General features: G+C 37.2%; 1 protein-coding gene across 2 annotated transcripts; it reads left to right on the plus strand.

Moving 5' to 3' along the window:
• Positions 1-1,805: 1,805 nt before the first annotated feature.
• Positions 1,806-24,087, plus strand: LOC121320654 (epidermal growth factor-like protein 6). Of its 2 annotated transcripts, XM_041259182.1 has the most exons (13): positions 1,806-2,168; positions 6,716-6,822; positions 7,545-7,637; positions 7,935-8,054; positions 9,615-9,734; positions 10,570-10,704; positions 12,585-12,707; positions 13,117-13,179; positions 15,324-15,620; positions 21,231-21,308; positions 22,114-22,209; positions 22,630-22,892; positions 23,281-24,087. In XM_041259182.1, the coding sequence occupies exons 1-13, from the start codon at positions 2,095-2,097 to the stop codon at positions 23,386-23,388; spliced, it is 1,677 nt and encodes a 558-aa protein (XP_041115116.1). In that variant the 5' UTR covers positions 1,806-2,094; the 3' UTR covers positions 23,389-24,087. The 2 variants fall into 2 exon arrangements, with proteins under 2 accessions (XP_041115116.1, XP_041115117.1); XM_041259183.1 differs by lacking the exon at positions 13,117-13,179 and having other exon boundaries at positions 1,808-2,168.
• Positions 24,088-24,347: the final 260 nt, after the last annotated feature.

A 24,347-nucleotide genomic window follows, 5' to 3' on the forward strand; every position in this document is an offset into this window, starting at 1 on the left:
TGAAAAATAAAACAGGTTAAATAAACAGAAACAGGATACGGCACTCTACGCCAAAATAAATAGATACACAAAACGGACTATACAGACAAACATGGTGCATGGACAGACACACTAACAAACACGGTGAGCAGATAAATAAACAAGTATCGTGCTGGTCCCACCAGCACGCAATAGCAATTGATATTTAATTCTAATTCTCTTCCTCTCTCTCCCGTTCTCCACTCACCGAACACCCAACCCCGAGTGGGTGAAAATATGTTGCTTTTATGAAGCTGTACCAAGACTCGAATGCTAATTAATCATTCAATTGGAGTCTCGGTACAACTGCATGTGAATTAATATAGTGCAATTCCCCGTGCTCACATATTATTACTTTTTACTTGTACGTGAAGTGATGTGCAATCCTCGTGCCTAAATACAAATATACATTTTAAACACTCGTGTTACACAGACCCGTTTATATCACGTGTACCAATGACTATACACCAACATTTAACAAACCACATGCAACATAACAGATAATCTACACAGGGGCGGGCACTTTGTCACAGGGTTATATTGTAAGAGAGTTTAAAATTGAACTGATATGAGTTTTAACTATTAGACTAACATTTTTTTTGTTTGTTTCTGTTATGACAGACGCAATTTGAATTAATTTAAAATAAATGTACAGTATATGGACAAGGTTTAAAACTAATGCATGACGTATGTTAGACTTTTTATGTTATTTCACCTCAGCAGTGTCTTCTGGGTCAAGACAAGTTGCTGGCTGAAAGCATGTCAGTCAAAATGGGAAGGATCTAGAAGCCAGTGAAAAGGTGTGGACAATTGAAATGACCCTGTAAGTGCAAGATAGTTTAAAAAAATAGCCTGCAAATAGAGATTGCTTTGACCTCACGTACACCAGAGTTATCAGATTTTTTTTTTTTAAATAAAAATACAAGTTTACAAGAACAGACAGTTATTTACTTGTAACATATTTAATTCTAGCATGTGCCACGCATTGGTTTGTAAGATCAGTAGTGAGACTGGCATATGTGCAAATCATAAAAAAAAAATACACTGTCAAACAGGTAACACAGCAATAACGGTCCATGACATGGTACAGAACAGAAAAGCCAGAGCACTCATTCTGTTTTTAAATCTTTTTAAAATCTTGTTTAAATCGCTCATCCTGCAGGAATCTAGAAGACAGATCTCAAACCCCACTACAGCGGCCATTTTGAAAAGATCTTTGAAACAGACTTTAAAGTTATAAGTGTGAGGCTGTTAACAATGAAAAGAAAAATTGCAGGTACATTATTTAAACAGTTGTAGCAGCACATGGGGATGTAGATTGTTATATTTTTCAGAATCCTGCTACTTACTCTTTAATGTTTTAGTCTTCGCCATCAGGATCGTCCAATCCTAAAGCTCAGTGATATATGGATTAATACCATTTAAAAACCATTGTATACTGTGTTAAATATCACAGCATTTAAGGAGTATTTAATTAGTGATGTATTTATAATGACTTTATGCCAGTTAGAAAAGGTTTTTTGGTCAGGCAGGTTTTATCCTAGCCAGCATGCAGCAGGGTGCACTCAATCAATCTTTTTTTTTGTGTGTTCGGTTTCTTGAGAAGTCTGGAACTCCTGGGCAGTGACCCGTCTCCTCCTACTCCCTTGATTCATTTATTGTAATGCTAGCCCACCTCAGGAATTTGAGAGACAGAGAGTGAGAGAGAGAGAGAGAGAGAGAGAGAGAGAGAGAGAGAGAGAGAGAGAGCAAGAGCGAGAGAGAGAGAGAGAGAGCGAGGGAGCGAGCGCTACATCTGGGATTCTACTTGTAGTCCTCAGAGAGGGGAAGTAACTTAACAAAGACAACTCTGAGAGTGCAGGAGACTGGCTGGTCTGCTGGAGACTCCTGGGCTAAGTTAACTTGTTTATTCATTCCTGCAGAGCTCGTGGAGTGATAGAAAAAGACCAATAGCAGCAAGAAAAAAAAAAAAACAGGTGGGACAAGGGGAGAAAAAAAAGTGCATTAACCGCTCAAGTTCCAGCTGCATACATTTAGATTCCTCACAGGAATTTGTGGTGTAGAAGAACACGCAACATGGTGCAGATCACCTGGATGAGTTTGCTTTCCTTTTTGCTGTGTGCCTTCAGTGGGAAAGCTGAAATGTATAGGTAAGTAACATAGAATGAATAAGGAGCATGCATAATTGTCTCATTTCAATAAGGAATGCAACTTTTGTGCATTATATTGTAAAACCTACAGACTAATGAGTGAATTATTTATTTATATACCTTTTATAATTATTACAATTTTATTAACTTCATTTTTTAAAATACATATTTTCAAAAGAGACAGCACGAGCACAAACATAGCTAAATCACATTTGGTAGGACCACCGATTCTATCTGAACAAAGAGCAATGGGGTATTTAGCTTGCTTATTTGATTTAGAGAGATGTTGTGCTTTTGAATTTGCTATTTGCAATATATTTTTAAAGCATTTGCTCAAGTCTTTAATTAACTTCTGTCTGTTGCAATAGAGAAAACTCCAGTTTACTTTTCCAAACTGAGAAATCTACAGAATGTCACTTAACAGACCATTCATTGTATTACTTGGTTGTTTGATTTTAGTTTTGTAAAATGAACAGGTGTTGATTAAAAACTGAAGTAAACACTTTGAAAATATGCCCATAGTTTGTGTCTGCTAAAAATGGAGTAGCAACTGTATTATAATGTGGTGGGCACCTGTTACCCTTAACACCCCCTTCCTGCTGTCCATTCTGGTTTATCTGGATTAGCTTGGTTCGTGTTCAATTTCATTGGGCAGCAAAGAGTCTCCAAGTTATTTTAGGAACCAGTCAGTGTGTTGTTAAAATGAAAAACATCTGTAGACCTGAATGAGTTTCACATACTGAGTTTCACATAAGTTGGTTCTGCAGTAGGTCTTGGACAACAGCCTTCAGAGATTTCCACTCAGGAAGTACACTAAACTTTGGGGATTATTGGAAAACGGTATAGGATCTTAACATTTTTTGCACCATTCCTCTAGAAATTATCACTTCTTCATGCACTGTAGTTAAGAGTAATTTCATAATTCCAGAGAACATTTTTAATGTCTGCATCTACTTATACATTTCTTAATGTTGGAATTAACAGCATTTATTATTGCCCTAGTATTTGATAACACCAAAAGGTAATATTGTTAACATTAATGATCAGGGTAAATAATATTAATTCCAACATTAACAACTGTTTCAATACTTTTAGAGAATTTATGTTTTTATGTTTACTCTACCAATAAAACACAGATGCAATTTCCAGTTAGATTTCTTGTGTCCTTAATTATTATTTTGAATCAATCTGAGGTAAAGCATATCTTAATTAATATTTTAGTTCAAGGTCCTTTATGATGCATCAATGATTTTCTATGACTTTGAATAGTTATTTATTCCATTTGTATAATAATTCATATGAAAAATCATGTCAAATGAGATTTACATTACTGAACAAGTGTTGTAAAAAAGAGGATATAAAATGTAATAACTAAGGAAGTACAGGAACAATAAGTATTTAGGCCACCTAATAAAGTGTAGGTTATTAACTCTGCTCACTGATGGAGTCGAGTGCACCACCATATAATTCTTAAACCATATCCTTACTCCCCCCCTCTTACACTGATGATTAGCTTCTCTTTGTTGAACACCTTCTCAGTTGTGGTTCTACTCAAGAGGAGCTCAAATATTTTATCCAGAATAATTACTCCAATGTCTTTAATTTGTTCCAACACAGTTTAATTTGGCATACCAGGCCCCGCAATGGTCTCTGGACCTGTGGAGCAGGATGCAATCCTCAGGTCACTCCCTCTTACCATGGATGGCCAACAGTGGGGCTTCCACTCCTGATCTTTGTTCCAGCCATGTTCTAAATGTTTAATTTAACCAATTAAACCTCCATCCAGGCACTGAAAAGGTCAATTATGGACTTGTACCTGTTAAACCGTTGTGAGGCATCCTGGCAGATACAATGCTGACAGTGGCGTGGGGCACTTCGGCAGCGAAAATGCTGGTGATAGCAATGCTGGCAGCAGCACGGGGCACTCTAGCAATGGCACCGCTGGCAGCAGAAATGCTGGCAGTGGCAATGCTGACAGCAGCACGGGACACTCCAGCAGTGGTACCAGAGCTGGGCACCTCTTCTTGGAGGGGGCAGTTCCGCACAAAGTGCCCCCACTCCTCGCACACGTAGCTATCTCAGCTACTCTCCCTTTTTGCCCCTGGAGATGGCACCGGTTCCTTTGTTCTTTTCCGGGGACAGCTGCTCCTCTCCTTCTTCCTCTTCTGGGCAGGTGGCTGGGGTTGGATTTTACCCCAGAGAAACCATTCCTCTGCTGTGTTCACCTCAACCCGATAGTAGGCCTCCATCCACAGGGGGTTTTTCTTGCAAGCACACGTCCCGGAGGTAACCCAGACTCCCCACAAGCTCCACACCATGGTGCCCCTTATTCCTTCAAACACCACTGGCTCTGATCCATGCTTTCTTTTCAGTCCATTTTCTATTAGTTTTTTTTTCTCCAAAAGAACCTACAGTTCTGTCTCTGAATCTCAGGGCTGCTATCCCGCTCTGACACCATATGTGACGGGTAGGATTGGCAATGAGACTCAGAGACCAGAATGCTGCAGTTTAAGCGCTCATGCGCATTTTAATTATACACAAGACAAAAAAAAAACAACCGCAGCACCGCACCTACCTTCACCATCAATCATTCGAATACCCGTGATCACCCTTTTTATAAACCCATGTGTTTTTGCAGGGATGAATTTAACACCCTCCCTGCCACCCAATATTCTCCACACACACCTGTGCACTGGTAGGGCTTTAACCCTGCCACAGTGACATACCATCCCTGCAAAAACACTTGGGAATGTGGCCAGAGCTGTAAATTGACAGAGGTGGATAAAAATGATGATCAGGGGTGTTAGAATTAGTGATGGTGAAGGTACCCTGTGGTTCTGTGGTTGGTTGTTTGTTGTTTTTGTATTGTGTATGATTAAAACGCGCTTGAGCTTTTCTTAAACTGCAGCATTCAGGTCTCTGAGTCTCACTGCCTACGCTACCGGGTCACAGGCGGATATAGGGATTTCCAGTATATAATTATTGTTACCACTTCTGTTGATCTGAATTATCCATCAATTGGTCATGAACTGTATTTTTTTGTACTGTATGTGCATCAAAAAAACTAGGTGTGATTGAGTTTATAGTATATTTACCAGGGATACAGGTGTGAATCTGTAATTGTAACCCAGACTTTATTAGCCTTGATGTAGCCTGGAGTGTTCTAAGTGTCAGTGCTTGTCTCAATTACAACATTGAAAGGACATTTTTAAACCTTTGATGATGACTTTTTACTTGTTTGGACAGGTGAAATAGGAGCCATGTACATCTTAAACAGCTGCGGCCATGATAATGATACAAATACTGCTCTACAGTGGCTCTGTGGTGTTGTGGGCTCCAGTGGTCTCTTCATGATTAGTTCAGACAGTTCTTAATTAAATAGTCTTAAATCTTGTTTCATTATAAAGTATAGCTATGGCACAGCAAATCACTTTGATTTAATTCAGACCATAGACTAAACTACACCTTTTACTGGTCTTTAAATATGAGTTCAGAGCCTGACATGTTCCTGGAAAGACCTTTGTGTAGCAGCTAGGATTCAACAGTTCAGCTTGGATTTTGTAAAATCCAATGACAGAACGTTTCATCTCTAAGTCTTTGACTTAAACTTTTTTTTCTTTTTAATTTATAGTATACAGTGAGATTCTTTAAAAAAATATAAAAAAAAAAAAAAAAAAAAATTCAATCTATATTATTTCTCTTCATATTCAGAATTCTATATAGTTGTATCTTTTTTTTAATTTAATAAATTGATATTCTTCAGTTACTTACTGAATGAAATACTGTAGAATAACCTTAATTCAAAAGAATAGAAAAATAAGCTACCAATGGAAAGGACAGTGTGACATGAAACAAAGTTTGGGAATTAAAAAAAAAAATCCTAAGCCTTTAGCAAGCAAATATCATTTAGGTCATTACAAAAACTGGCCACAAAATATAATATCAAGCCTTAATTTACACAATATCTGTTCAGTAAGCATTTAGCACGGGAATATTATCTTACACAAGCAGCAGATTACTAGTGAAGTGTTTCGTGGCATTTTTACCCTCTTTCTCCTTTTGCAAACAGGCCTGTGTGTGTGTCTCTCTCTCTCTCTCTCTCTCTCTCTCTCTCTCTCTCTCTCTCTCTCTCTCTCTCTCTCTCTCTCTCTCTCTATATATATATATATATATATATATATATATATATATATATATATATATATATATATATATATAATTAAATCATCATGATATTATTACTACTAAATATTGAATTATAAATTAAAGCATGCATTTCGTAGTTCAGGTCGGTCCTTTTAGTCTGTGTTTGTTCACTGCTCTACCAAAATGTAAAACATATGGTCTGTTTGCATTTTAAATATATAGTGAAATTTACTGTATTTTAAATATATGGCCACATACGATGACAACATTTTAATCCATATATTTTCTATTATATATAAGTAAATTAAATAAGTTAACATAAATAAATAATTTAATAAGTAAATAAGTTGCTGAATGTGCAGTATGATTAAATTTAAGCACTTCTTTACTGACTCTTTTAGGGGCTACAGACAAGTAGCCTCAGGTAACCAACCTGGAATGTGTCGCTATGGAGTCAGGTGGGAGTGCTGCTATGGCTGGAAGAAAAACAGCAAAGGCCACTGTGAAGGTAGAACTGCAATAATATACAATTTCAACTTGATTTACTTGTTATCTATTTTATTTTTATTTTTTTTTATAAAATACTATAGCAATTCAGAATTATTTCATTGTTGGAAGAAATAACTCAAAGTAATTCCATAAATATTATCTATTTTGCACATCCATTAGCTACACCAGTCTCAAATGTGCAGTATAGCAAACATGTATTTTCATTTTAAAACAGACCTCTTGTAATACACTAAGCCTTGTCTTCCAGTATGTTTTTTCCTTACCTCCTTGGTAATTTCTCCCCTGCAGTGTCTTCTGGGTTAAGCCCCATTGGTTGTATTATATAACAGTTTCTCTGGATGTACAGTCTAAAGCTAGACTATCATATACATATTGCACACTCAAAGGCAAAGGCAGCTCTGGGGTTGGGGCGATGCAATATGTTTCTGGCTGTAAGCCTGTGGTGATGAGGGTGATATAAATGTAGCAGCAAGGCTCTGGGTGTGCAATATACATGTATATTTATACTCAGATATAAATTATCAGGTTACAGCCCAAAAAAATAATGGCAGCACTTACTGTTACTCTTGAAACCTATAGCTGGAATATGTTAGCATGAGGGTATGGTCCAGGCATGTATCTGTTGGCGTTAGCTGTCGTTCAGCATTTACATACAGCTGTCAATGAGAGACATTTCCCAGGTTGACAGTTAGTTGTCTGCACTGCATTCTGTTTTATCAGCTTTCTGTGAACATGGCTGCAAGCATGGGGAATGCGTCGGCCCCAACAAATGCAAATGCCTTCCTGGATTTACTGGAAAAACATGCAATCAAGGTAAATATGCTTCTGCCTTTTGATGAACTGAACCTGGTATATTAAAATGCACACACTGGGATTAAACCTCAGTTGTTAAGCAGCAGGAGGGCCATTTGTTTGCCCACACAAACTCTTCCCAAATCTCTTCATTATAACGTACCATTAGTTGTCTTCTGAACATCATATGGATTAAAATGGATTTTAAATGATTTTTGCAGCATAATGAGTACAAGATCACTCAGTGAGCATAGCAACAAACAAAAAAAAGACATTCTTACTCAGGTAATATAACTGAAAGCCTGTTTATTCCAACAGATCTCAATGAATGTGGACTGAAGCCTCGTCCCTGTGAACACAGATGCATGAACACCCATGGCAGCTACAAGTGTTACTGCCTCAATGGCTACATGCTGATGGTCGATGGTTCATGTGCCAGTAAGTGTGTCTTTTGTATTTTAGTGGTGCAGTATAACCAAGGGTTTGAATCCCTGTAAGTTCCTATTCCCAAATAATTTTACTTAAAGGAGGCAGCAACAGACCTGAAAGTTGCTGTCACTAACAAAATAACTTGTCATATTTGATGTGTGCATTTATATATATATATATATATATATATATATATATATATATATATATATATATATATATATATATATATATATATAGTGCATCACAGTCAGTGGATATCTGCCTGAGAGAAATGTGGGGGTGTAATTAATTATTATTTCTAATTGTGGTGTTTTAATTTAATTCATATCACTTGCCTGTAATTATATAAAAGAAGAACCTAAGTGTTTGCTCAGGGCAGTCTCCAGTCTGTGCGAAGAGAGAGGCTGTTATGGTGAAGAGACCTGTGTGGTAATGAGGAACCTTTTGTGTGTGTGTCTTTGTGTGTTTAAAATAGTTTTTTGTCAATCGGTAAATGTTTTTAGTTAGGGATTGAAAACAATTCAGTTAGAACTCCATGGGCCCTATTCATAAAAATGCATGCCGACTGCCATAATAAAATAAATTTTGTTTAAAACTAATGAAAGTCATCCATAATGCTAGTCATAAAATGATCTGAGAATACAGGCGACTGTTGCAAAACACTTCAAGAACAAAAATCTGCCTCTCTTGTATGACATCGACAGCATTATTAATGTTCTCTGGGTGGTGTAGGTAACTGTTGCAAAAAAAAAAAAAAAGGATCCTCTGACAGTACTACTAAAACCAGAGTCTGCAGCTGCCAGTCACGGGCAGTTTGCAAAACCTGATTCCGATGCCCCTATCATGTCTGCCAAAAATTCAGGACATGTAAATGTAGAGCGATACTTGAATTTAATTATTAATAAACGAAAGGTAAATTAATTATAGATTATTGACTACGCCACCCTCAAGAAAGCTAAGGGACCTCCATTTATCTCCCGCACAGGCAATTAACTGGGCAGAGCATCAGTTGACTGATAGAACACAACAAGGAGACAGATATAAAAAACAATTGCACTTTTATTGTTCAAATTCAAATAAAACAGAACTCAAAGACTTTAAAGGATTCTAGAAGTTTTAGTCATCATTGAGTCAGTATAGTATGTGGTAGGATTTGAGGATGTTGACAACAGGTTGCATAAGAGGGCCACTATTTCATAGTTATTACCTTCATTAACATATCTTTTCTTAGTAGGACAAAATGTTAACTTGGCAAGGCTTCTTCTGATGGGTTATAAACATTCCCAATACGTTCACGATTAGGGTTATTGTTAACACTAACAAAGCCATAATCCAAAACCTAGGCCTACTTTACTTATTTGTATCTAATGGTATTCCCCTTGAATTTTGGAAATCAGAAAGAGCTAAATATATTTTAATTTTGCTGTGCCTCGTAAACAAACACAAAAAGCAATTGAAATGAAAAGAGAAAAACAATTCAGTTTTGTAAAGTGGGAACCTTTCTGGATGGAAGTACCACCACAGAGACCAAACAAATGAGTCAGTGTATATTGCTGTGCCGTGCAGATTCGAGGACATGCTCTATGACGCACTGTCAGTATGGCTGTGAGGAAGTGAAAGGAGAAGTGCGTTGTCTGTGTCCTTCCACAGGCCTGCAGCTGGGGCCAGACGGGAGAACCTGCACTGGTGCGTAACACTTACTCTTATCACTTTCTTCCATTGGGTGCTGCCTCACTATTCTGTAACTGATTTACCACTTAGGAATACATTTTGAAATAATTGAGGAAAAGTTCTAATATTTTATAGCAGTTCAGCTTCAAGTCTAAACTGCTAATGCATTGACACTATATACTATATATATATATATATATATATATATATATATATATATATATATATATATATATATATACATACACACACACACACACACACACACACACACACTATAAGACACAGGGTCAACTGCACATATTAGCAATTAATGACGATACATTTCAACAGTGCTTTTCAGTCTTGACAGTCACCTCAGGCATTTTGCATTAGCTAGACATTAATGGTAAGCCCTTTATAAACCATGATGAATGGTAGGAAATGAGATTGCTTTGTTTTGTTTTTAAAGTAGACAATATATACATAGAATAAAAATCTGTAGACCATTCTATGTGGGACAATGAGCTTTGTTGTCAGCATTTTGATTTATAGAAACAATAATGTCTCAAACTCTCTTCCTTCTAGTCCTGGGAGTCTTGGGGCCCAATAGGGAATTTATAATAAAGGCTTTAGTGCAAGGGTAACACGTGATAACTTTTAGATTAATGAAGGCAAGTCTATTGCAGAAAACCAATACATATATTCTTAATCTTCCACAGGACAAAGATTTCAAATCTTACTGCTTTTTATTAAAAAGATTTACAGTAACAAGCTAATTCCAGTATAAGTATTAATGTGCATCTAGTATAGGCTGGACATACTGTATTTATAACCTCAGTATAATTTGCTCTTCTTTTTTATGTAACAGATGTCGACGAATGTTCAACAGGCAAGGCTCTTTGCCCTTTTAACAGAAGATGCGTGAACACATTCGGGAGCTACTACTGCAAGTGCCAGATTGGTTATGACCTTAAATATGTTGATGGCAAATATGATTGTGTAGGTAAGGTTTATATGCATGGTTATCTATGAAGATACTACTGAAACCAATATTGCTTGCATGTTTGTTCATTCCTATAAGTACAGAATGCACATACATGTCCCATTCTTTCCCACTATAAATATATTGTAATATCTGAGTCATGATTTTAGAGAGAGTGTAATGGGCAGCATTGTGAGAGGCAGCCATTGTGGACCCTACAGGTAAGAAGTTAAAAGCTCAGTGACTACTTGGCTCCTTGGTGCATTGAGTAAGATATTAGCCTGGAGAGTGTGTGGTCACCAGTTGGCACTGATGGTAAGTTTATACTTGAAAGATTTTAGCAAATGTTTCTTTTTTTTAGAATTAATGCCAAATTGAATTGTAGTTTTCATCTGTCTTAAGAACATAAGAACATAAGAAAGTTTACAAACGAGAGGAGGCCATTCGGCCCATCTTGCTCGTTTGGTTGTTATTAGCTTATTGATCCCAAAATCTCATCAAGCAGCTTCTTGAAGGATCCCAGGGTGTCAGCTTCAACAACATTACTGGGGAGTTGATTCCAGACCCTCACAATTCTCTGTGTAAAAAAGTGTCTCCTATTTTCTGTTCTGAATGCCCCTTTTTCTAAACTCCATTTGTGACCCCTGGTCCTTGTTTCTTTTTTCAGGCTGAAAAAGTCCCTTGTGTCGACACTGTCAATACCTTTTAGAATTTTGAATGCTTGAATTAGGTCGCCACGTAGTCTTCTTTGTTCAAGACTGAACAGATTCAATTCTTTTAGCCTGTCTGCGTATGACATGCCTTTTAAGCCCGGAATAATTCTGGTCGCTCTTCTTTGCACTCTTTCTAGAGCAGCAATATCTTTTTTATAGCGAGGTGACCAGAACTGCACACAATATTCAAGATGAGGTCTTACTAGTGCATTGTACAGTTTTAACATTACTTCCCTTGATTTAAATTCAACACTTTTCACAATGTATCCGAGCATCTTGTTAGCCTTTTTTATAGCTTCCCCACATTGTCTAGATGAAGACATTTCTGAGTCAACAAAAACTCCTAGGTCTTTTTCATAGATTCCTTCTCCAATTTCAATATCTCCCATATGATATTTATAATGTACATTTTTATTTCCTGCGTGCAGTACCTTACACTTTTCTCTATTAAATGTCATTTGCCATGTGTCTGCCCAGTTCTGAATCTTGAGTCTAGATCATTTTGAATGACCTTTGCTGCTGCAACAGTGTTTGCCACTCCTCCTACTTTTGTGTCGTCTGCAAATTTAACAAGTTTGCTTACTATACCAGAATCTAAATCATTAATGTAGATTAGGAATAGCAGAGGACCTAATACTGATCCCTGTGGTACACCGCTGGTTACCACACTCCATTCTGAGGTTTTTCCTCTAATCAGTACTTTCTGTTTTCTACATGTTAACCACTCCCTAATCCATGTACATGCGTTTCCTTGAATCCCAACTGCGTTCAGTTTGAGAATTAATCTTTTGTGCGGGACTTTGTCAAAAGCTTTCTGGAAATCTAAATAAACCATGTCATATGCTTTGCAATTATCCATTATCGATGTTGCATCCTCAAAAAAATCAAGCAAGTTAGTTAGGCACGATCTCCCTTTCCTAAAACCATGTTGACTGTCCCCCAGTACCCTGTTACCATATAGGTAATTTTCCATTTTGGATCTTATTATAGTCAAATCCTGAAGTAGACCAGAAAAAAATAATCTTATAAAAAAGAGTCAGAGATAACTAACTGCCTTATCAAAACATACAATTACACTTTTTTTTTGTTGTCAGGTTTTTTAGTCTACTGATCAAAAAATAGGTACCTTAAAAAAAAGCTGACTGAAGCATAAATGAACAAATTACAAAACATTGTTTTGTTTTCTAGATACTGATGAATGTGCCACCAGCACCCACAAGTGCAGCGTCAATGCCGAGTGCCTGAATACCCAGGGATCATATAAGTGTAAATGCAAACACGGCTTCAGGGGTAGTGGATTTGATTGCTCTGGTAAGTGAACACACGAGTTACAGTTCTATATAATAAGTGAAATAATTCATACTTCATGGACAGTTTCACATTTTTTTAATCTTAATAAACGCCTATTTTGAAGCAAGTGAGGATATATATGTATTTTAACAGTATAAAACAAACAGTATTTCTTCACTTCTTGCAGCTCTGCTATTTCTGAAACATTGGGAAATGGATAATTGCCTATAAATTAAATACTATTACCACACAAAATAAAGTGTTAATGAAAAATTGAACCAATATTGGAAAATAAACATTATGAGAAGTGGGAATCCTCAAGGTGTCTGCCAAAGAAAATGAGTCTATACATAAAGTGATTTTCTTGTCCAATCACCTTTCATGGCCTGTGCATCGTTTTAGTAAAGGAAGATAACTTTCTATTTTATAGTCAAACCTTTTTTCCAAAACTCATGGGATGGAGAAAAGGGCAGTGGTGGTGAGTTCCTCAATGGTGAGACTGTTTCAGTTAAAGTCTTTATGCACACAATGCCTCCTCATACATCCTAGTATTCCCCGCCTTGAGTGTGTAGTGTTCATGCTACCCCACCCCTCTCCCAGAGTCTACTGTGTGGCAACGCATCCTGTATAGGATCTGTTATGCTTTATTAGGAGTACAGCAGCTAGCCGGAATGTGGCTCCTGTCACCCCCCACTCTGTGGAATGTGTGATATACAGATTATTCTTTCTTGCTGTGTTGATCCACAAATACCATAGATTCATATGTGTGTGCCTTGTTTGCTAATGCCTTGGTCAAATCCACTCCTTCAGTCAATAGCTCAAACAAGGCAAGAACTGTAAACTTACATTGCAAGACTATTATTAAATGTTTTTTTTCTTTAAATAATTAAATTAATGTATTCTAAAATAAAGATGACTAAACTCCCAGTTTACCCAGATTATTATTTTATTTTGTATATTTACTGTACATACCTTGAAAAATATTTTGAAACATCTGGTTTCTTAATTGGTCTTTAGGGAACTTTATTTTCCGTTTACTGTTTGACTACAGTTGACATCGCATGTGAAAATAAACACGTAGACAACATGCTTATAATTGGTTTTGGAGTATTGGGGGCATAGTTTTGTTAACTGCAGTCTGTAATTGGATCCTATTTTTGAAAGGAGAAAGCACCTGTTCATTTGACAAAACTTGAAGCAAACAACTAATAGGATTTCTTAACCACTCAAGCTGTACACACTTTTGAAATAGACCCCTTGGGGGTCATGTAGTTTCAATGAAAGATTACATAATCTTACAAGAGAAAAGCCAGGTGTCCTGTTGAGCTTTCAAGACCTCAAAAGCCTAATTTGCAGGTATAGGTGGAATTGAAATAAACTGGCGTTATTGTTAAAATTTTCTTATCAGAAGAATCAATTCTTATTTAACTAAATAGAAATAATGGAACAAATGACTAGAAGCTTTAATGATGCATATCCACTTTTCCTCCCTCAGCCTGGCTCCTGTACCCCACCCCGCTAGCATGCTTTAGATTGTACATTGAATTGCATTTGCATGTTTGAAACGCTATAACTAATTAACAATTCTGTATTTTATTTTTTTTCTTTTGGGAGGGGGGGGTTGGCTTGTGAAAATGAGACAAATACTACTCTTCTTGACTTTGTTTTTTCTAGATTAATCTTGTGTCAAAAGATTGTAGGTAACAGTTTGGTCGCACCCTAATATCTGTACCAGCTTATGCTAATAGAGGGTTTCCATTATAGGTAACTTGCAATGGCAACAGAAGACAAGCACCCAGACTTTGAGACATATAATATTGTTAAAAACTAATGAATTGTATCTTGCTTGCCTTGGGAGAGCAGAATTTCCATGTTTGAAACTGGTAACACTTTCTGTAATTATACATGTCATCATGTACTGTTACAATGCAGTTATTATGCAGCATTGTAAATAGTGTAATTACTGTGTCATCACTGGCACATAAAATAAAGTAATATAACATTGAATAATAAGATTAACTTAGGAAAATATGGGAATTCTCACACACGAAGTAAAGAAGAGGCTGTTTGCACATTTTCTGAATCAACTGCAGTTTTGTTGTTTAGTTTACTGCTGGACACCCAGCTTTAATTTTTGCTTCCAATTGCTTCCAAACTAAATGGTTTGCTACTACTCTTGCTGTGTCATGGTGTAAAGGGCAACTTTACAGTGTTCGATCAAAATCTTTGCTTAAACACTTTACAAGCACAAAACATTAAGTTGGTGATGTAACACTCTGTCGCAGTGTTGAAGTATAGATTTCAGACAGGATATGCAAAACCTGTAGCAGCTCGAGTGTGTTGACAGTGCTGCCAAATCACAATTGCTTGCAATATGTATAATATATTGCTGGCAAGTAATTACGTCTAACAAGATTATAACTGCCTTACACGAGATCAGTCCAGGACCCTGCATGACCAGAGTCTGCATATTTTTTAAAAAGTAATTATAAACATTCTTTGTGCTCTCTTTAAATATGAAACACATAAGTCATTGATTATAAAAGGAACCTTAAAAAAAAAACAAAAAAAAAACAGGATGGGTTGTTTCAGTGTTAAGCACAAAACAAAGTGTCACTATGTGTTTTACATTTGCAGCTGTTCCAGACAACTCATTCAAAGATGGTCCAAGGATACTAGGCAGTGGCAAGGATTCAATTAACAAGCTGCTGATTAACAAAGGCAGTAAACTTGGCAGTGAAGAGATCCGGAACGTCATCCCTGAGCCCAAGGTCACTTTTCCTCCAAAAATTCCACAGCAGCCATTTGACTATGATGATGGGATTTACATTGGAGGGGCTATTGATGAGGATGTGGAAGATAACGATGAGGACCATGAAGACCTTGAGAACCAGATTGAAAGCAAGGAGATCAGTACCAGAGGAGATGTGTTCAGTAAGTTCCTCTTCCTTTTAATGCGCCAGTGTTTGTCTTTTATTGTTTCCATACAGCTGTAGGACTCTGCCAGTCTTCTGATGAAGAAACAATATGATATCTGTATCAAAGACATATGTAGTGTATAGAAGTGGGATTTACAAATGCATTTTCTCCAAAACTATTTCTGCCAAAATTAACAATGAATCACATAAAAACAGATGTGTTTCCATAAATGATTTCTACCTGTAAAACGGTATGAATTCTTGAGCATCTGTTTCCTCCCTTTTTTGGGTCAATTCAGCCAAGAATAATTTCTGAAACTAACTGACATCTGTCCTGGACCATTTTTGAGCAATAAACTTAACAAAACCCTTTATTTCTAGAGGGATACCTGACCTTGATATTTTGTTCTTTATTAAGTCCTGATATATTTACAAAACTTTAAGACCCAAACAATCAAGAATGTTGTCACGAAATGTGAAAGAGGATTGAGTGCCTTCTCTATTTACTGCCAAGCCACGTTAAAATTTAACAACATTTAAATTAACACTATCTTGTATTTTAACAGCTGTAAATGACTGTATATGAACTCCATTAAAACATCCAGCTTGCAAGGTACAGTATGATGAATGGTGGATACTGGTATTTTTCTACCAGTTTGTAACGGTTAGTGTTTGTTGTAGAACAGCTCTTTACGTTCCAAATAATTGCCCGCAGTAAGTGCTTGCTGACCTTCACAGGTGTCTTGGGTCATGGCTTAGTCTGCATAGTCTTTCCCAATCACAGACCACACATTTCACTACAGATATTGGCAAACTGACCATCTTGGCAGAGATACAAAGAAAATGTGATCATAGTTGTAACTAAATCTAAAAACAATTTACTCTCAAAGTTATTACTGCTGCCAGGATTTTTAATATCAATCTTATTTTTAATTGGCTTTTGATCTGGTGTTTTTTTTTTCTTTAATGGTACAAGTTAAGATTTGGGTTATACCTTCGGTTAGGGTCAACATTATAGTGCAGCATTTTAAGAGGCAACTAGACAAACATTTTCAGATCAATCAGCTATTAGGTACCAGGCAAGCATAGATGGTCATAATGTTATCAGATAATACCAAACTTTTCACGTCAATGCTACTTTTGTAAAACTGACCATATATATATATATATATATATATATATTATATATATATATATATATATATATATATATATATATATATATATATATATATATATTCAGTTTTACAAAAGTTAGATTTATACACCTGCATTGTATTGAGAATTGTACCAGCCAGCAGCAGATTTATGGAAACCCCGAGTGTGTTCTCTGACTGCCCTACTGTCGTCCTGACGACTGTTAAAGCAATCAACTGTGTGACATTGGCTTGAGCTGAAAGTGTTGACACAGTCACAAATCTGCGGCTAGATGTTTTACATTCTCCTATGGCAAGCACGAAGTCAGCTTTTCCAGTATGTATGGGATATTTTTAGAATGACCTTCTTATCTGTGACAACTAATTGAATACATACTGTATCACATTAATTGGATATTGTGTAAAAAATGATAAACAAATTAATTGACTACACATTCAAGGTCACAAAGGTAGAAAATGTTCAGAGAAAGGTAATATAAATAGGTATGTTTGTAGGTGTATAAAGTAGCAAATGGATTAAGATTTCCATTACATGAGAGTAGATGTTGAACTTCATGTTGATTTGAAATCGGTTCTTGCCAAGATAAGCACCAACTAAGACGTAGCTACTAAGATGTAGCTTTGCATTAAACTAATGTGATCCATCTGCATCCATTTGTGTTGTTTTCCATCTGATGATGTAGATATCCTTCTGTCTGGTGTTGATTGCTGAAGTGTAATGCTGGCTCCAGGGATCAGCTCATTTAGCCTCCCCAGCGCATCAGCATGACAACCGTCTGGATTGAGCTAAGTAAGGTACATCTCTGGGGTCTTCAAGTGGGCACCTTCCATCCTCGGTGTTTCATTGATTAGCCCACGACACCTCAAGAGGGTTCAACAGTGATTCTGGCGTCCTCCATCCCCCACTCAGCTCAGCTCAGCTCAGCTTACTTACTTGTACATCAGCGTTGCTTTCTTTCTATTGTGCTTGAGATCCCCATCCAGAATCCTTCTGTCTCAACCACAGCCAGTTGCTGCTCCTTTCTGCTGCTTCAGATAAGTCTTCGCTGTGCGACGCAACTCTTGGCCACTGAACCTGACGCCTCTGAGAAAACGAGTTGTACAGTGTGCCACAAATCCTTGACAACACACCTCTACTGGGTAAAGTAGGACTCTCCATCCTCGCTGTTCCTCTTCAGCAGCTAGTTGAGCATACCGAAGTTTCTTCCTCTCATACGCCTCATCCACAGCATCCTCCCATGGCACTGTTAACTCTACCAGATGAACAAGACGTGCTGATCCAGACCACAAGACAATGTCTGGTCGAAGGTTAGTGGTGGCAATCTCAGGTGGAAAAATAAGCCGTTGACCAACATCTGCCAGCATCTTCTAGCAGCTTTCAGTTCTGGGCGAGGCTTGATTTTAACACCTTTTCTTGGTGATTGCTCTCCTGGATGGAGGAATATTGTCTTTTGTTTGTAATGCTTTGATGGAACTGGTGGCAAGTTATTGGTCAGGTTACACTTGTCTTCCAATGCTAAGGCCAAACATCGCAGCACCTAGTCATGGTGCCAAGTAAATCATCCTTGACTAAGACCCATCTTACATCCTGTCAAAATGTGCCTTAATGTTGCAGGTAATGAAGACAAAGGACATGAGGGATCCTCACCCACCCAGAGGTTTAGGTTCTGTGGTGATAGGAGAACATCACATTACACACCTGATCCTCTCCTCCTGCTTTTGCACCTCATTGACTACCAGCTTCCTCTGTTGAGCTGGGGTTGTCTTGTGCCATGTAGAAGAAGCTGAACTGAGACCAAAACCTCCTTTTCCATTTCAACACAGGTGCTGCCTCCCTTACACATTTGTCAAGTGAATCTACTAATGTCATTTCCATTTGGACTTAAACTCCTCGGTTAGAGCAGAGATTGGTAGCTGCAATATTCCTTTACCATAAAGTCCCACTCTGCTGAGGCAGCGTGGAACTTCCAACCATTTCCTGACGTATGAACTGATTAAAGCTTCTAGCTTCTCAACTGTTGTCAAGGAAACCTCATACACAGTCATTGGTCACAGCAGTCTTGGCAGTAGACCAAACTGAAAGCACCAGAATTTCAGTTTGCCTGGTAAAGCGTTGCTGTTTATGCTCTTCAACCCTTCCACTGCTTGTTGTCTAACTTCTCCCAGACAAACTGTGTCCTTTCGATCCCCGTCGTACCATCTCCCTAGACTTTTCACTGGCTTCTCAGACACTGTTGGTATTGCCTCACCATTAATGTAGAACCTTTCATCTACTACTTTACCTTTAATTATAGAGAGGCTCCTTGATTTAGTGGGCTTGAATTGCATTTCTGCCCATTCAATGTTATTGGTTAATTTGCCCAATAACCAATTAGTGCAAGCTACTGTTGTAGTCATGGTTGTCATGTCATCCGTGTATGCTCGAATTGGTGGTAGTCGCATTCCAGAAGCCAAGTGCTCTCCTCTCACTACCCATTTTGATGCCCTTATAATTACTTCCATTGTCATGGTAAAAGCCAGTGGAGAAATTGTACATCCTGCCATTATTCCAACTTCTAGGTACTGCCATGTACTGCTGAATTCTGAAGTTGAAAAACTAAATTGCAAATCTCCAAAGTAGGCTTTCACTAAATTTGTTATTGTCATCGGTACGCTGAAAAAATCAAATGCTGCCCAAAGAGGTTCATGTGGCACTGAACCATATGCATTAGCCAAATCCTGGAATGTCACAATAGCAGTGGTTTACTGTATAGAGATACTACCATAAACAGTCATGTCACTCATAACTAAACATACATTATTTCAAGAGTGAACTATTGACCCTGTGTTTTTTAACTGAGCAGGTTTGATCTCAAACTAAAAGGTATTCAGGTTTACAGTATATCTTGTTTTACATTTGACCCCAAGTACAATGCTCCACCACATAACTAGCTTTGTAGATGGGGCATATTCCTAGACAATGTAAATTAACCTTTGACATTCTGGCCCAAAGACAGGAAAACTATTTGCTTTGTGCCTGAGCCACCAACACAGATCAAACCTGTAAAGTAGAATGTGGGTATTTAACTGCATTTTAATAAAGATAATGTTGCAGGTGGCAGTCAATTAGATCGAACAACTGAGGTAGTTCCTTAAGCTTGAAATTCGCTATTATTCCTGCAAAGGGCAGAACAAAGTAGAGCCCACCTGCAAATAAATACATTTCAGTCCATCAGCGCAAAGCTATTCAAACTGCCAACAGTCACAAAAGCTCACATATCAACAATTTTGGCAGCTGTTCACTTAGCATACAGGGCTGTCCAGCTAAGTTATGAAACACTCTGATAAGGGGATTCTCCTGGAGTGCATGTGTCCCATAGAGAAACAGTAATATGACTGCATTTCCCTGCAGTAGGATCATTATCATGGTTATCCCAACAATGGACTTCGGGATTAGTCTGTCTTTAAAACAAGTAGAGACAAGACTCACACCATCCATCAGTAATTACTTGGAATTTCACTGGAGGAACCACTCAGAAGCTGTGTGCATGGCCGCAGGATTCAGGTTTTCAAGTAGATATTATTCAAGGCTTCGGGTCTTTTATTACAACCCTCTGAAACAGCTGGCACACAATCAGAACAGACTTTCCTTAAGGAAGGTCTGTCATCAGCATGAAAAAAAATCACTAAAATATTATCCTTGGCTAGCCTGGGTTCAATTAGCAAGTGCCCCAGTACATCTGGTACATTTGCTTGCGGACAAAAGGGAACATTTGTTTAAGGAACTTTTAGGTGTCTTAGCTAGCATTTCCACTGTTGATATGTAGCAGGTTAAAAGATAAATGAGACTGCTGCAAGCGCATGCTTGTAAAATTAGCAGACCTGAAGCTATCAAAAGAGTTGTCATTGAAGTCTTCTTTAAGAGGATAATTTCCCGGTTGTCTAGCAAAAGGTGCTTGGCATGTTAACAGAGTTTCTAAGGGTTGACAGACCCAAAATTACTAATAGTTCTGTAAAAAAAAACAAAGTTAATATTCCTATGCACAATGAGGGAGAGCAGTGGTTAGAGATGGCACAACAAACAGAAGTGGCAATAGGCTGTTGTAAGGTTTAGAAAACAAGTATCGAAACTGGTTTGGCATTTTAACTGTACCTGGAATATTTATTTATTTTTGTTTATTTATACACTTTTATTTCTTCTGCCTTCATGGCTTATTTATGTATTTATTTTTCTTTTTTCAAATGTTTTTTTCAAGGCAGAGCACTTTCTTCAAGAGGGGGGGGGGGGGGGGGGGGGGGGGTTGAATCAAGTTTTGTTCTGGAGGCACAGATAATGTAAAATAAGTAATGGATGGATTCACGCAAACTCACATTGCCTAATACAGTACTATATTGGTGGAGAAACACTTTGCCTCTAGGGGTGGGATACAGTATTACCAATTAAACCATACACTCACAGAATATTCTTTATTATTGTTTTCTTCTTATAGTCCCTGATGACTATGAGTCTGTTATTGGTCCCCTCACAATTGTGAAAGAAGCCCCGGCTTTGCTGTCAACACATGAAGGTACAGTATGTATACAGTATTCGAAGGGGTGCAAATCGTTTTGAAAAGTGACGCTAAACTGTTTTGAAAGTTTAGCACCAGAGAGCCTACTCCACCCTACTCAAGCCCCCACCTTACAACTTTCCACATGACACAAAGCTTCTCTCCTGTGTATGTGAATGAGTGTGGGTGAGTCATGTTCAGACCTAAAGAGAAACTATCATCTATGATTGCTAAGGAATACATAATAATAATAATAATAATAATAATAATAATAATAATAATAATAATAATAATAATAATAATAATAATAATAATAATAATAATGTCTACTGGCGCCATAATTTAATGTTGCTGCCGCTACATGAGGTACGCTGGTGCTAGAATCTAGAGCCAAAGGGCCAAATTTGCACCCCTGATCAGTTTTTGTTGAATTACAAAATAAACTAATGTACTTTGTTTTTATTATTATTATTATTATTATTATTATTATTATTATTGCTTGTTTAAAAAGTTTCAAGAGCACAAAACAACCATTACAGTAGCTACCTTTTGGCAAAATCAACTAGTCAACCTGTCCTTGGTGATTTTGTTTTAAAACTTGTTCTAAAATTTGTTTCTTTCTTTTTTATATAAAAATAGTTATGTAGGTTAGTTCATGGCATGTCACGGGTATCCACATACCAGTAATTTGAAACAAATAAAACAATAAACTATTATAAATGTGACATGAGGGTGTTCCGTAGCTTAGAAAATGTATGTTTAAAAACGCTCAGAGGATGTGGTGGAACTTCCTAACTTTAAATACTGTGACTGCCTTTTTCAGAGTTCGTTATTGACTGCAGTTTTGGGCAAGGGGCTTGTGAATGGGTTCAAGACACAGAAGACGACTTTGACTGGAATGTTGCAGATCATGATAATGGTAAATCACAGATTTTGGACCACAGTTCAAATAGATACAGTATGTAACTTAAGGGTTAATATTCTTAAATTGACCCATGCATTATACAAACCACAGCAGATGGTCCTGTAAATTTGGTATTGCAGAGAGTGCTGTTAATATGATGGTAATGATCTGCAAAGGTGTCTTCCACCCTGGAAATATTCTTTGGAGTTTTAGTAGACTGGGCTACATTGTCAAAGCTCACAATATCCTAATTAGCAGTTTTAAAGTTACCAAACCAGAAACAAACAACTCAGACATTTATAACATCTCTGAGTTGTTTAGAAATCTAGTAATTTCCTTTCAGAGGAAAAATATAAAAAACAAGTCTGGGAGGGGATTCTTCAGTTGGCAGTCACACTACTTAACTGATGCATTTCTTCCTACTGCATCCATTAGGATTAGGATATTACATGGCAGTTCCCGGGTTTGTTGGAGAACGCAAGGATGTCAGCCGCCTGAAACTTCTGCTTAATGACCCTGCACCAAATGATGAATTTTGTTTGACTTTCAACTACCGCTTGATTGGAGACAGGGTGGGCAAACTTAGAGTGCTCCTCGATAAAAACGGCTCTCCTATCTGGGAGCAGAGCAGGAGCCGTGAGGATGGCTGGCAAACCGAACTAGTAACAGTATCCCAGGGCGAAAGAACACCTAAGAATGTAAGTACATATTACAACTTACTTACAGCAACTAATCATCCACATGTTGCCCACTTACAGTTTTGTGTTGTGTGGCTGCAGCATGTAGTCCATTGCGAATTAACCCTTAAACTGAGTTTGTGCACTAACAACATAACTGTTGTAAAAAAAATTGAACATTTCAGCATTCTCACTAATTGAACCCCCAAATCAAAGTAATCTACACAAACCTTAACAGCTTCTAAATCTTAATCTTGAACAGAAACCTTGTGAGTGCCCATTATTTCCAAGAACTTATGTTTGATTTCACAATAGTTTCTGGTCAGAAATGCTTTGGAAACACATGTTTTGGAAAATTTGTTATAGTTGACTTGTATTTAGTTTCTATTCTTATGTGTTTGTCTTGCAGATCATCTTTGAAGCTGAGCGTGGGAAAGGCAGGGCAGGAGAGATTGGATTGGACAATGTTGTGTTGACGTCTGGTTCTTGTCAAGAAGACGATTCCATAATTTTTTAAGCTATTATATACTGTAATTTACACAGGTGAAAACAAAAATGAAAAAAAAAAAAAGGTTATCCTTTAGGAATGTACATACCTCAAGGGCAGAACCTTAATTTGAAGTTCTCAGTCTTAATGACATTACAGGAAATTAAAAAGAGGATGTTTACATGTGTTTTTGTAAAAACATGATTGATTATGTATCAATACTGTACTGTATTTCTAGACCGAAGGGTATGGTTTCCATATTTTGCACCATACATTATGCAATGTAATTCTATAGAATGGATGGGATTAGTTTGTATCAGCTTATTTAGGACTCTATGCAATGTTCCCATGTCAATTTGTTCATCAGATATCAATATATCTTGATGGGTTTTTTTTTGTTTGTTTTGTTGTTTTTTTAAACAAACTTTTATCCACTGCAATTAAAATAATTGTGCTAAATTACTTGGCAAGTTATCATTACCAAGTGTTCCGTGGAGCCATAGTCTTAAAACATTTTGGTGTCAGTAATTGCTATGCAGTTCTAGGCATTAACTGTCACACTAATGCATACTGAATATATTTTAGAATGTTGTACTAATAAGTACAGTATTTATCCAAAGTTGTCAAGCAGAGTCTATAAAATATCTCTAGGATCCATTTGTCTTTAGTTTTATCTTAAATATGTTTTTGCTTTGTAAATGTTGCTTTCCCATAAAATAAAGGTTTTCATGTGTGTTTTTAAGTGTTTTTTTTTTGCTTTTAAAAATATGATACAGCTGTCCAGGAAGTTACATAATTACTTTACGTACCTCCCATGGATGGCTAGAGTGATGGTTGTGAGTGGTGACGTCAGACCAGGAAATGAAACAATAACAATGAACGTATGGGCTAAGCTGAACACAAGAGCGCTCAGCTTTTTATTAAACAAAAATAAACAGTTTAAACAAAACACAAAATGTAGGGCACACTGGCCAATCCAAAATAAACAC

This window comes from Polyodon spathula, chromosome 9 (genome assembly GCF_017654505.1).
Source record: "Polyodon spathula isolate WHYD16114869_AA chromosome 9, ASM1765450v1, whole genome shotgun sequence".
Lineage (NCBI taxonomy): Eukaryota > Metazoa > Chordata > Actinopteri > Acipenseriformes > Polyodontidae > Polyodon > Polyodon spathula.

Excerpts from the sequence above, each read along its gene's own strand:
- LOC121320654 (XM_041259182.1), top strand. The coding sequence starts at position 2,095 with ATGGTGCAGATCACCTGGATGAGTTTGCTTTCCTTTTTGCTGTGTGCC. Across the intron at positions 2,169-6,715 it reads GGGAAAGCTGAAATGTATAG|GGGCTACAGACAAGTAGCCT; the intron begins GTAAGTAACATA and ends TGACTCTTTTAG. Across the intron at positions 8,055-9,614 it reads GGTCGATGGTTCATGTGCCA|ATTCGAGGACATGCTCTATG; the intron begins GTAAGTGTGTCT and ends TGTGCCGTGCAG.